General features: G+C 39.3%; 1 protein-coding gene across 7 annotated transcripts in view; it reads right to left on the bottom strand.

Annotated features, from left to right (window-relative positions):
• The window catches only part of kazna (kazrin, periplakin interacting protein a), a 226,487-nt gene that overhangs the window by 40,475 nt on the left and 171,177 nt on the right, over window positions 1-14,835 (bottom strand). The window contains exon 1 of one of the 7 annotated variants that reach the window (XM_042491185.2): window positions 13,000-13,268. The exons of the other annotated variants lie outside the window; for them this stretch is intronic. Within the exon in view, the coding sequence (XP_042347119.1) occupies window positions 13,000-13,030 (31 nt within the window). The 5' untranslated portion in view covers window positions 13,031-13,268. Of the gene's footprint in view, window positions 1-12,999; window positions 13,269-14,835 lie in introns of those variants that run through there. 7 annotated transcript variants of the gene reach the window in all.

Raw genomic sequence — 14,835 nt, 5'->3', positions numbered from 1 at the left:
TTGTAAAATAAAACTGAATATGTGGCTATTGATGTGTAGACCTTGAACTAATGAAAAGGACAAAGGACAAAATCTGGACCCCTTGGCTGGACCACTTTGGAACCACTGTACTAAAAGACACTGCGAAAAAAATAAATATACAATAAAATAAAATAAAACCATCAATGAAGCAAGCACTCCATGATAACATGAGGAAAAAAATTAATTAAAAAAGCAAATACTCACTGAAGCTCTTGCATCAATATATATTAAAATGTACAGAAACTAAAATGTATCCAACTGGGTTTTAAAGAAATTACCTCATGACTGAGATATTAGCAGTTTTTAAAAGCATTAGCTTGGTGCTTGCATTTTCTGTAACAAATCACCAAAAATACATGATATCTGAGGAGAGTGTTTCTTTAAATAGTATGGGCTTAATGTGTTTCTCTGACTGAAGTCTTATGCAACAGTGAAGTGCCACAGGGATTAAACTGAGGCTAATGACGACTGATCTTTGTCTCTGACTCGATTGGGGAAGAAATATGTGCATTCATTGACCCTCCCTCCATCTCTGCCTCCCTTCCATTCCCATTTCCTAAATGGGATCGCCTCTAGTTATTATGATTCATCGAAACAGTAAATAAAATCTCCATCCCCGGCCACTGATGTAAATGACTGTTTAAATGTGTGCATTTGCATAATAGCGTCCATGCATCAGCTGACATGCAGTTGGTACCAGTGAATTATGAATCTGATCAGTGTCATTTCCGATTTGTATGATTTAAGCAAAACGGCTGAAACGGTCTTCCTAAATAATCCCGCAGCTTTTGTGTAACAGCTTCAGCATGCTACAAAACTGGTCGTTAAATTATTCCAAAATATCAGCACTTCTCTGAGGACCCAAAGTCTGTCATCTCCTGAACTTAATGGTGCAAAAAAGAGATTAAAAAACTGTACACTGTAAAATCTGACAAGCAGATCTTACTTAAAATTCTTTGAAAACTGATTGCCTTGAAAAAGAAGGCAGAGGGTAGAAGAAGAAGGTAGAAGGTAGATTTATTAGTCATTTTTTAAACAGAGTTTAAAAAGTAAAAAATTCATTTGTCCTTGATCCTGCTACATCTTTGGAGTTGAAGGATGTGTTGATTAAAATCACCAGCTTCTACAAAGATTACATCTGATTTTTTGGGCATTTTGCTTCTGGTGGCATCATTCAAGGAAAGCAAATATAACTATAAATCTTAATTTTAAGTTTTACGTTTATTTTAAATGGAGCCAAATACTTAATTTTGTGAAGTTGCTGCAACTTCAAAATAACAACTGAAATGACCTTGTTCTTTGTAAGTGTTAACAACTTAAGTAAACTCTGACTTACAGTCTGACTTACAAAGAGGATTCTGCCAATGATAAAGTTAGGAGATGTGCAAGTTCTGTTTTGTTTACATGATTAAGAAAATAAAAATATGATTGACTAGTTTGCAATGGGTAGAATACTGAAATAGAACACAGTAATCTTGGTTGCTAAAATTTGGAAAGATTTCTTTAAACTTGTTATTGCAATTGCAACAACTTCACAAAATTCAGTAAATATGACTAAACTGTAAGTAAACTTAACAATTAGACATTAAGTAAACAAAATTCAGACTAATAGTTATGTTCACCTACATTTTTCAAGGCAATTGGTTTCTTAGACAAGAGAAAACTCGTCAGATTTTACAGTGTAAAATTCTGAAGGCTTCCTCATCAGTGTGAACACTTTTTAGACACTATGATTTTATAATTTGTCTTAAAATACGCTATTTTTCTGAGTCTACACAGACTATTCAGACCCCATAATCACTATATGTCTTTCTATAGGAGAACATTATGGTCTCTTTGTCTTTCCTCTGTCTTCATGTCACTCACAGTGTCTCCCACACACTCTCTCATCCTGCACTGTTCTTCCATCTTCCAGTTCTTGCCCTCCCATTTCTACAAAAAGAGCAGGAGTCAGAAACCAAAGTTGCAAAAGGTCCAGCAATCCGTCAGAGAGTCCAGTGGCCAAGAGGCAGCTGAAATTGGACTTGGCTGGAACGGAACTGGAGGTCGAAAATTGATAGGGAATGACAGTAAGTGTCTGGAGGGGGGAAATTTTTAGATTGGTTCTCCCTCTTCAGAGTGAGTGGGAGGGAACGATGGGGTGGGGTTCAATTTTTGCCTGTTACTGGAGACAAAATCAATTAACGGACCTATTGTTCCCACAGAATCCTTATTCAGTCCGCCTGCAGAGAGAGGGCACACAGCACAGGCCCACAGTATGGAGCAGATGATGGCTGATATCATATAATGGGTGCACATGCTGTCTGCAGACCTCTTAAAAATGTATCAATAATAGAGTTGGCACGCTAACTTCCATATTTATTTCGCATAACAGTCTGTGTGTGTATGCTACAGTTACTGCAATATCCCATCTGACAAAATCACCAGATCATCTGATACCAAGTCCAGCTATAGTGCTACAGAATCAATTCTTCTTCTTTTTTTTTTTTTCAAGGATGATTTTTTGGGGCATTTTTCCCTCATTGATAGGACAGCTTTCGGCAGACAGTTAAGGTGGGAGAGAGAAGGGGAAAAACATGCAGCAAAGGCACACATGCAGGAATCAAACCCAGCCCGCTGCAGAGGCCACAGTCAGTTTCTGAATCACAGAGTTGCTTTCAGAGGAGTCTTAGTTTTTAGGACTGAGAGAGTCCTGTACACATGTATGTGCAAACAAGAACGTGCCCATGAACTTTACTTGGATTTTCAGGAGCTACAGTATTTATTCTTTGACAAACTCAAACCTACACTCTACATGAACTGTCCCTTGACTGCTTAACTTCTAATTTCTCCTCTTCTCCAACTGCATACATATACAAATAGTATCTGTTTATAGAGATTACGCCTTTGCCAACAATTTACCTGCATTTGGCAGCTAGCAGGGGATGATTTCAGACCGGTCTATATACAGTTAAAACCTTATCCACAGTCTGAATGCAGAGCATTTTGTTCCACAGTTTTGCAGGACACAAGAGCAACCCAAATCAAGGATGTTTTAAATCAAAAAGGCAATAAAAGAGCAGCTGGGGTCAACAACTTGAGCAGCAAGTGCTTTCATGACAGGGGGGGGCTCCAGCCTACAACCTCTTATTTGTTTTGGACTTGGCAACTAAGCTGCGTCACTGCTTGAATAATTACATTCCAACAGATTTTTCTCTATAAACCTATTCAAAAGATGCAACGCTGGGTTAAAAGCTTTACCCTCCTCAGCACTTCTTTCAATACACTTGGAAAAAAAAAGATTTAAAACACTCACGTTGCTGTGAATAAGAGGTTTTGGCAGATTTGGCATTCTGTAATCAAATAATCTACATATAGACAAACACATGGAGACAAAGACTTCCTTATTAGTTCCAGTCATGAGACAAAGTGCAAACACTCAGAGGGCAGCACTCATGCCCAGTTCAAAACCTGTACAATTTCACCTATTTAGTGCTACATAAAAGTGGTGAGATAAAACAAATGTAATGATAAACGTTGTAATTATATAATAATATAAAGAAATATTCTGATTTCACTCGGTACATGCAGACGCTTCTACGACACATTGGCTCTGTTGGTATTTTGTCTCTCCTCTCTTCCTTTTGCCTCTGTGGTGTGTTACAGAGCAAAGAGCAACTGAGCACTTTACCGGCTAGACTCCTATAAAATCCATGAGAGTCTGCAGTGTTATTTAGAAGAAAACTACATGCAAGAGATCCTCCAGGCTAATGCAAGCGCCTCCGACATGGCTGCATTTCCCTGTAACGATTGTATCCCAGGAAGGACATGCATTTCATGGATTTATCTACAATCAACAGTGATAGAAAAATTGATACAAAAAGGTACTGAAAATTCTACTCACTCAATGCTGTTATGGATGCACACACACACACACACACACACACACACACACACACACACACACACACACACACACACACACACACACACACACGCACACATTACTGAATGCATGATGGGATACTGATTAATGTTTGCCCTTTGCAGGCATGTATGCAAACAGCAGCCATTATCTGACCTTTCTTTCCAACGGGAATCTGTTTGTGTCCTCAGAATGATAAAAATAAATAAATAAAAAAAGAGGACAAAATTTATTGCAAATGTTTAACTTAGAAACTTTTCGACTCTACTCCAACCTTAAGCTGTTTCTGGACCAGTATTACTTTTTTTTTTTTTTTTTACCTCAACAGGGATTAACTCTAAAAGAACATACTGGTTACAGTTTTCAAGACTGCTGGGTCCTGTTATTTTCTTGTTTGGAAAACTTTTTCAGAGGTGATTAATAATAGACTGGCTGGTAGCCTTTTGGTACAGCACAAACCAAAGACATAATATAACTAAATGTCACTGCGTTTGCATTGTTTTTTTATTTGTTTCTCTTATAGACCCACTTTGTGTATACGTGTGTGTGGGTGCATCCATGTGTTTCTTTGTGTGTGCACGCAGGCACAAGCAAAGTATTTCATTTAATTTTTTGCTACACACTACACAAAGGTATATTAAACATATGTGCTTTTCTGAGGGTACACTCTCAATGTATCTTTAGTGCTTCATTATATTTACAGAGTGGTGATCGTTGAATGCTGTAAGTGTAATTTATTTAAATACACACATTTACAAGATACAAAATTTAGGCTGTATTTTAGTAAATTATATATAATATAAATTGTAGTTTTTTTGGTTGGAAAAAGTAAAAACCAAGAACATATAATTTCATTATATTTAATCACATCTTATATAATACTTTAAACAACACACTCACAGTTCAACTTGAGGAGATTCAATTCGGCACAACTTCAGCTTAATTTGTGATTAAAAAAAAGGATATTAAACATTAAATGCAAACACAAATGCAGCAGGATAAAGTTTGAGATTATTTTATTTGTGTTATATAGTATCCACTGAGACTCAAGTCTTCCAAAACAAAATTGTTATCCTACCTATCTTACCTATCTTGAGTATATGTTAAAACGTTATTGCAGTTTTTTGATCGTAACAATTCACTAATATAATGCACAGGAAAATCTATAAAAAACACAGTGTGTCTTTGCAAAACCTTTCATGAAAATATCCTGAAATGTATTGCTTTTGCACTTCATTTGAATGAGGACATATTACTTGAATATTTTGGTTTATCTGTGGTTGCCGCTGCTGCCAGTCTTTTGACTACTTTTTTAAGATAGTTTTTTTTGCAGTGTAACGTATATAAAGTGTAGTTTCAGAAAATATACTTAAGTAAACATCTTTGTTTGTTTTAGAATGGAGGAAAAGGATGAGGGATATGGGATAGGATGATACCTAGTTTGTTTTTTTAAAGACTATTTTTGTGGCTTTTTTGCATTGATTAGATAGGACTGGTTAGAATGAAAGGGTGAGAGAGAGAGAGAAGATGACATGCAGTAAAGGGCAAAGGGCCGCGGGTTTGACCCCAGCGACCCTTTGCTGTGGCGAGGACACAGCCTCTGTACCTGGGTACACGCTCTATCAGGTGAGCTAATGGGTGCCCCCTCTAGTACAATGTTTTGTTGGTATATTTACCCATTGGTGATTGCTGATTATTGTGCACTCTTCTAAATACAAAGATGAACAAATAGAAAGGTTTCTAATTTGGCTGTTATGCACACTGTCTGAAGATCTGCCCTCACACCACACCAGTGATCCATAAAGTAACTTAGAATTTTGCAGATGCTGCTTCTGTAAATTAGACCCGTATTTCACTGACTTCCATCACAGCGAACATCAAGTCTGCTTTCACTGTTGCTTCATTATTACACAGTGAGGTCATGCATTGCTGAACCTTTCAATAAAACTGCATCACTGCACAAGTGTAACATGCAAAGAAAAATGCAGACTTGAAACTCACTGTGACAAACTATACAACTCAAGCAAATTTCAGGGATCTGCTGATTGATTTTCATACTGCACAGAAATGAAATGAATGCCTGACTGCATGGAATGCATTTGGTCAACATTAGATAAACATGAATGGTAGCTAACATGCAAAAACACTGAGCTGTTTAATGTTTGTCTATGTTAAACACAGAGAGGAAGTTTTCATCATGGGTACAAATGAGCTGTAAAAATTTGCCAAAAGAACAGCAAAGTTAAAATGTGCAATTATCACATGCAGGTCCTCCTGAAAGTAAACGCAAATGTGCACTGTTTCACTTCAGATCCTGCACACGTCATTTGGGCGAAATTGCCAAAATATATTTCATAGTCCTTCATCTCAAATAAGATGCAGGAGTCATTAATAAAAGTCAAAGTGTCTGTCTGTCTCTCTCTCTCTCTCTCTCTCTCTCTCTCACACACACACACACACACACACACTCATCTTTATGGACCATTGATAGCAAATTCATCAGTGGCTCATGACGGTAGTAACGCCTGAGCTCTGACTGATGAAGGCAGCCTGCAGTGTCTGCTCTGTCTGGGAGTGCTTTGCTCTGGATTAGCTAGTCAATTCTCATGAGCAGAACAATCTCCCTGCGTCGCCCGAGGAGATGACAGGGTCACGCCTGATGAAAACGGAAAAAAGGGAAAAAAACACATCTTGCCTCAGGGCACTCCATCACAGAAATCAGACTCTAATATTCTGTATTAACGGAGACAGTGATGAAGAGATATTGGTATTCAGGAGAACACATAAGGGGATGGATTGCTTTTTATTGATGAGCACAACAGTGTGAAGGCAAGCCTCAAGTCCCCATGGTCTTTAGCCTCATATAAAATCATGATTGCTTAGAAGTTTGAGGATTATTATATTATTTATTATTACAAAGAGCAGACTATGAAGATCTCAGAGGCTTTTACCATGCCAGCGAATGTATGGATCATTTAGCCTGTTTGCCTGTTATCAGACAGTTTTCAACTTGTGTGTCCAGAACGGATTTCCTGAATCTGACATCACTTAAAGTCTCCACTGATGAGTAGCCAACATGCCAACATACTTGTCTTGCTGGTGTGGAGGAAAACTGCTTTTGGAAAACCAGCAGGTTTAGTCTGAGTCAAGATGCCGGGCGATTTTGAGAAGACATGTCAATTTAAGACAGCCTCAACAGAAGCATTTGTCTTGTTTTTAGCGCTTGCCATCGTTGCTATACACATCAATGGTTTCTGCGAACCGCTTGACATCTGCTTAAAAAAAATGCTCAATCCACTCTGTGGTGCTAATTACATATTTTTTTTAACATGACAAAGAAGCCACTGTTTCATGTAATGATACCAGATGAATTAGTCAACTGGAATTAGGTGGACTGGGTAGATTCCAAGGTTTGGATCCAGAAAATTAGCCTGTAAAATGTAAAAAAAATAAAAATAAAAATAAAAAGGCTTAAGAATTTCCTTGACTGAAAATTGGTGTCTTTAAATTGTTTGTGTGGTCTAACATGGGGTTCGAAACTCCAAAACATCCAATAACCAATCATATAAAGCAGAGAAAAGCTGCAAATCTGGACCCTGGAACCATATTGATGCTTTCACTGCGCAAACTATAACCTGAATTCCACAGAATTCAAGGCCGTCACCATTAATTTAAATCAAAAGCATTTAAATGACGATGTCATGTCACTCGCTGCATGACTCCCTCCCTTCTAGTCAGCCTGTGTCTATCAAGTAGTCTAAGCTTTAACATCACACAATCTGACATCCACATGCTGGCAAGCCTATTTCATGCTCCAGGTCCTTGGAGTAATGGGGGCTGAACTTGTGTGAGAGTGGGGTTAGAACAGAGCTCGGCAGTGAGCAAAAAACTGATCAGAGAGAAAGATTGGCTTTAATCTCAGCTGCATTCCACCACGATCTGCGTCCGTTGGCTTAAAACCCTCTTGTGTGTCTGTGGATAGCATCAGTCACACTGGCCAAGACTTGCATTGCTGCTCACAGAAAGTGTTGTTTGTGAGCATGACAGATTTGCAACCATCTTCATTTTCGGTGTCATTTTACCAAGTTACATGAGCAGCGCTCTCTCTCATTTTTACAGTCTGTACTTGCGCCGAATTAACAGTAATCTGCCAAGACAATGAGTTTGTTTTAAAGTCTCTCTCCCATCTCTGCTGTGAAAAACCACAAACATGAGATTACCATCATTCTCAGGCTGTAGATGGACAGATACACAGGACAGCATTTCAGATTTCTTCGTCATGGAGATTAGCAGCAGAGTTTCCATGGAACTGGAAGAGGCGCTGCTCAGGTCACGCGGGACAGAGGGTTGAATGGAAGATAAGATAGCTGGGTACAATGCTGGATCGATGGAGCCATTAAAATACAATGTGAGAGTAAGACTGCAAATGAGCCAAAATGGCAGCCCGTTCCCACAAGTGTGTGTATAATGAAGGTCCAAGCTGGAAAATATCCTCTTCTCCTATTTAGCTCTATGCGATTTATCATCCTCCTGCATTTTGTATTAGTAGGCATTAAGGTGGCTAATAAATGCTGCGAGAATACACACACAGCCAATTCTAGGATCATGTAATTGCAGAAATATACCTTATTTGCCTATTTTGTGGGATAACTAATTATGTGTACACTTTCTGCCGAGGCTGGCGCACTAATGAATTAGCCCTCTGCTATGGTTCTGCCTCCAGAAAGAAGCTACAGTTTTTATTCTGGACAGCTCCCACTAAAACACGATGAGAATGGTAATTGGTGGCATCAGGCCAGGCAATAATCGCTGCTGGTTCTGCTTGATGAGCTGTGCTGGTAAGAACATGTCATTCATTCAGCCATGATATGAAAAAACAGCTATGTGAATACACAAGCTATCAACATTTGGCTTGTTTCTTAACATCTATTTTCACTGGCTTTTCCTTCTGGTTCCATTTTAATGTTACGCCTTGTTAACACTGTGCTATTATGTTTACCTCATTTTCCCCGGGTGTTGCTATTAAGCATAATGCAAAAAAAAATAAACAGTTAATTTCAGAGAGTAGTACCGCCGTGCATGAGTGGGAGTCACGTAGATAACAAAGCAACAAATTCTGATGAAACAGGAACAATGAACAGGCTGCGTTTTGGAGGGAGATCTCTGTGAGGATGACCGGGGCCTTCTGCCAATCGCTGAGAGGAAAACGTATTCAAATTCAACTGATTCATCTTGTTATGTGGACGGACAGATTAGCCGAGACAGGTAGGTACGAGCTGTTTGGATGTGCATCCATGCTTGTGTGACAAAGCAGGTGTGCATGCATGTGTGTTCATGTGCATATAGTTGAAAAATGACCTTTGGTGCCGGAGGCTAACTGTGCTGTTATTTATAGTCTGGGCCAAATGGGAGGGCAGACACTGTGTCACCATGGTTACTTCATCAAACTGTGAGGGAGTCCACACACACAGCGTACCTGTATGAGGTGGCTCCTAACCACTGTGACCAAACTCTTTCAGTCCATATAAACAAACATATCGCCAAACATGCTTTGTTGACAAATATAAATGCCAAGAAAAGTCAAGCCAAAGTGACAATCATTATTTGATCAGACATATTAGAGTACGGAGGTACCGAAACCACTTCTCGAGATATTCATTAAGATTCTGGGACTTGTCTTGTGAGGTAAGTATCTCTCTTTTGGAACTAGTTTGCTCTGTCCTGGCAAAAATGACTAATTTTGAAGCACCATGCATGCTCACTGTTTTGCTTCTTAATGACTTTTTTTCTGTTAAATGTTTTACAACATCAACAATGAATATTACTAGCTGCTCTAAATGCAGAAAAATGCTGCAAGTTGGAGTCCTCCATATAGTCTCATAAAAATCCCATTGGCTAAATGTTTATATCAGTGTTGTTAATATTGAACTTTCAGTTGCTAGGATGCATGGTGCTAAAGACAGAATGCTGCACAAATTGATATGATCCAGGACACTCCTGCAACACGTTTGTTCTTTTTTTCCCCAAACACATATTGTCTTGTCTAATAATATAGAGATCTTATGGGGTGGGCTGGTGGGAGGTTGTCGCCATTAATTTTGTTTTGTTTCATTGTGAATTTTTTACTGCAATGCTATGTGTCATCCATATCTTTGCTGTCATTTTATATTAATGAAAAGTTGATCACAAAAAAAAAAAAAAATCTTGGGCTGAAATATGTAGCAAATGGTTGCAGAGTTACATTTGTTCCCGGTTTTCGTAATGAGCGGGGCATCTGCTGACAGCTTCAGTAAGTAAAACTGTGAGACTGAAAAGTCTGTCACAGCAAATCTGAGTTACCTTTTTAGTGATTTACAGAGAGCAAATTCCATCAACCGTCCATGTATATTTGATGAGCTGAGAATGGACAGTGTCTGAAAGCCAACACTGAGGTGAATCTGATTTGTGACGGTGACAAAGAAAGCAGACAATTTAATCTTTTGCTTTAGAGTAAATGTGATTAGACACTGAGGTGTTCAAACAGAGAAAGAGATAGATGGGACGTAATAAAGGCTTCAAACAGTCCATCCTCAATGAAATACAAAATTACTCCATGCTATCAGAAAGCATTCGCAAACCTAACTTAGCATGCCTCGTGATTATTATGCTAACTTTACCATCATCCCTGACTCCATTCTGACAGGCAGCTGATTATCTTTAACTGGTTCCAAATTGTCTTCTGTGTCTGCCACAATAGGAAGAAAGTAGCTAGCACCCGAGGGAGCCGCATGCTGCATTCACCTGCAGCACAGTGAGAAAAAGAAGGCTATTACACACAGGACCAAACTCAGCTGCTTGTTTAATTATGTTGTCAAACTGAGCCTGCTGAAAATACTGACACACATGTATACATGTGTTAATTGACATATGCACAGATGGACACGTGCATGCATTTAAGAATATAAACGCAGGCTCACACTAACAGTCCTGAGCTGATCCTGAGTGAGTGTCGGGTCAGTCAGGCAGGAACAGGCTGTCCAGCTGAAACCAACAACAGCTTCTGTTTTATAGCCTGGTTAACAGAAGGTGTTAATCCACAGGGTTAAACCCTTTCTGACATCATGTCACTCATCTGGACACACTGCTTTCTCTCTGACTGACAGCCATGAGACATGAAGGAGCAATGCAATCTGAAATGATTTGAGGGATTCGTAGACTGGCAGAGCTGGCAGAGCTGAGGAGCTGATGTTTGATGTGAATTTAACACGGAGAAGATCAAAACCAAAACATTTTCCTCCGTTATTCTGCTTGGAAGACATCAACAGCAGCAGGTATGATCATACATAATCTGCTGCTATGGTTACAAGCAATAATGGCTGCATGACTAATGTCGTACAATTTCATTTTGCAAAGAAAGGGCGCAAATTACCTGAGTGATAATCACAGAGGCTGTCACAGAAATATGAGACAGAGAGGTGAGCAACTAACTGAGCACAATTGCAAACACGTAACCACACCTGGGATAGTAAGGGTTAGGCGAAGACAGCCATCCATAGCCTGCAGCTGTTTGTTTTGCTTTGAAAGCACTAATTGTGTCACAACCACACCTCAGGGGTTAAGCCTGACGGATTTACATGACGTGCTTGAAAAACAGTTTTGAGTGTTGACGGTTGACCAGTTTTATGCCACATTTCTAGGTTGCTAGTATATGGAATTTCTGCAAACAAGCAGAAAACACAGGGTTTATCTGTCTGCTGTGAACTTTTACCTCTGAGCTTGGGCTATTTTAAGTCCAAAGTTGAAGGGCAGGTGGACTACCAGTATAAAGATAAAATGCAGGTATTTGGAAGCAAAACAGCAAAGCAGTTCTCAAAATGGCAACACGCCTCAGTTGTTGTAATTTAATGCTTTTCACTTAAAATAGTCTGAAACCAGTCAGGCTGACGCAGCAAGAATTCCTCTGTGAAAGTAAAACGTGTATTCGTGTTAAAAACGGCAGCCAACAACCCCAGACCACTGTGTTTACAGTAGAAACAGAGCACAATGCCTTCTTTACATGACCATAAAAACACTGCTGTTTGGAGACAGACTTCACAGTACAAAACCCAAAGACTGTGACCTCAGCCAAACACCCACACAACCTACTCACAACAAATACTAGACCGCAGTGTGACACCTTTGTCTAAAATTGCTCAGAAAAGTGCAAGTCATGGCTCTTTTTCCAGTCTCCTGATTTTATACGTCAAAGGTCGGATCCCCTCATTAGCAGTGTTGTGTCTCTATATCTCTACCAGCTCATTTTTTGCATGCTAGTCAGAGAAAGTCTCAACTCAACATTCAAAACTTCATTCAAATCAATTAACCCTTTGAAACCTTGGAAGAGGGCTATGAGCAACTTCAGGAAAAATGACCCAAAAATTTGGAGAACAAAAAATTACCTATATATTAGCACAAAAAGAGACAAAAGGAAGTTAAAACAAACAAAAAAACAGACAAAAAAGGCAAAAAATTATAACAATTCTGTGACGTAATTTTAAATATGTAATTATGATAATTCTAAAATGTTTTTCGCAAGCTTTTTTTCTTCTTTGCCTAAATATTTTTCCTTATCTTTAAAAAAAAATCATTGTTCAAAGGTTGAATAGCCTATTTGTGAAAGGTGTTTGAAAGCGGCACAAGGAAAGAGATATAGATCCAGGTTTCAGTGGGTTACGATATACAAGATACGTAACACATTAAGATGTAGTGACTCAAAATTTGCTCTACCAGATGACTGAGCAGGATGTTACAGGGTTAATGTTGGCGTACACTCAACAACTCAACTATGAGATCAGCGCAGGTTAAAGTCTCCCAACGACTCAGCACAAAACAGGTGACTGAGTGAGTGATCTGTTGTCAGATATGACCCCACCAACACGTAAACATGACACCATTGAAAATGAAAAGTTGACCTCTCACTTCTTCTGGGACCTTTAGTCCAAAGAAAGAAAGAATAAGCCACCTTCACCTTTTCACTGTTTGAAAAGTGCAGGATTGAAAACTCACATCATAGTATCATCCAATATCAGAGCTGCACTTGTCTTTTCCTAACTCACCAGACTTTCCCTGCTCCCCGTCTGACTTCATCCCCTCCTCCAAGGGGAGCTTTCCAGAGGATTCCAGGATTCCAGGATCTGTCAGGTGTGTGCTCGAGACTTTCAGGACAAACAAAACTCCAAAATTCCTCCTCTTTTAAGCAGTTCTCACTCAAACCACGTCCATTTTTATTTTTTTCCCCCACTAGAATCAGGTTCAAATGACACCAGGAAATACATCCAGGGAGCTGCCGCTGCGTCTTTCCCTCTCTGAGTGTACCTGTTCCAGGCAACTCCCACGGCTTCAGTGACACAGTACACTCAGCCCTTCCCCCTCAACTTTAATGGTTTACTAGGTGAGGAGGAGGAGCTAAGTGGGGCTGTCACTATGATTTTCCCACATTTTTCAAACGTACACACACACACACACACACACACGCAGCAATGAGGGGAGGAGCCCTGCTTAGGTGTGGGCTTGCAAGCAGGTAAGCGTCGATTTGTGCGTATTTAAAGACCAGCAGGCAACACAGCAACAGGTCTGCCAGCTGTTGACCTGCCTGAGGGTCTCAGTAACCTTATACTTTAAAACAGCACCTATGGTATCATGGACCCTTGGGTGCCATTAACACAGCAGTGAATAACACATGGAAAAGAAAAATGCTGTGATGCATTTGTGATCAGGCGGCAGACAAAAAAAACTTTGCAAGTAATGTTTTAGTTTGTTTGCTTTCAAGGCAATCAGTCCAGTTTAAGTAACTTGAACAAACTACTGTAAGGGAGTCAGAAGGAGTAATGTGAGCCAAAGCGACACAATAATGTCTGGATTCAGAGGTACAATCAGGGGTTACACACAGGATATTGTGGATATTGTCATGATTTAATGGATTAAAGCACAGCTGACCTTTTCATTGTAATAAAATGGATGTGTTAACTTTTCATTGTAACAGTTATCCCTTAAACCTTCAATTCTTGAGTATATTTACACCTTTAAATTTCTCAGCTTAACACAGAAAGTAAGCAAACAGATTTCCATGATTAGTGCAGACACAGGTGCATGCTATTTGTTCACACAATCTGTGTATGCTTGTTTCGCCCAACTGCCCCTGCAGTGACATGCTGTCCAAGCCCAGCAGGTGAATGAGGGATTGGTGATGTGCAAGTAGTCACACAGAAGGAGCCTCAATATTACACAAAGGTGATAAGCCTGTGCACTAATTAAGCTGCAAGGACAAAGATAACTCCTCTTTAAATAAGCAGAATGATGAGTCAGACCATAATTCCTGCAAGTTAAGTGCACGTACAGAACTAGTAATAAAAAAAAAAGGCAAAACTGTAAAAAAGACTCATCAAACACTGATTGAATTGTATCTTGGAGTTACTTCCCTTTCATGCTTGTAATAACTTAGAATAAAGAAGCGTTCTCTGCGGAGCCGTTATGCGCAAACCTGAATGTTATCAGCAAATATTTTTATAAATAATTCCTGTTTTATCAAGTTTTAGGTCACATTCAAATGGAGCAATTAATTATTACTTGTAAAAACTTCCAAACTCAGAGTTAAACTCACAGTCAATATGTGGGCCACACAACCTGCATGCTGCTGAAAACAGAAAATGAGTCCACCCACACTCCAACAGGAGCGCTGGCCTCTTGGTGGCTAAATTCCCTCAAGCTCCATTAATCAACGAGGCCACTCTGGACTCAACCATACACAAATGTTCCTTTACAACCTGCTTCCATAACAGTGCGGCAAAAACAATACAGGTTGTGAACGTACATTTAATTATGTATCTATTAATTAATCAACAACAATTAACTACTGAGCCATGCTTCATTACATGGCTCACTTGAGGTTCCAC

The sequence above is a fragment of the Plectropomus leopardus genome, chromosome 9 (genome assembly GCF_026936395.1).
Source record: "Plectropomus leopardus strain MGB_pleo_1.0 chromosome 9, ASM2693639v1, whole genome shotgun sequence".
Taxonomy (NCBI): Eukaryota; Metazoa; Chordata; class Actinopteri; order Perciformes; family Serranidae; genus Plectropomus; species Plectropomus leopardus.
This window is presented reverse-complemented; position numbering and strand designations above follow the sequence as displayed.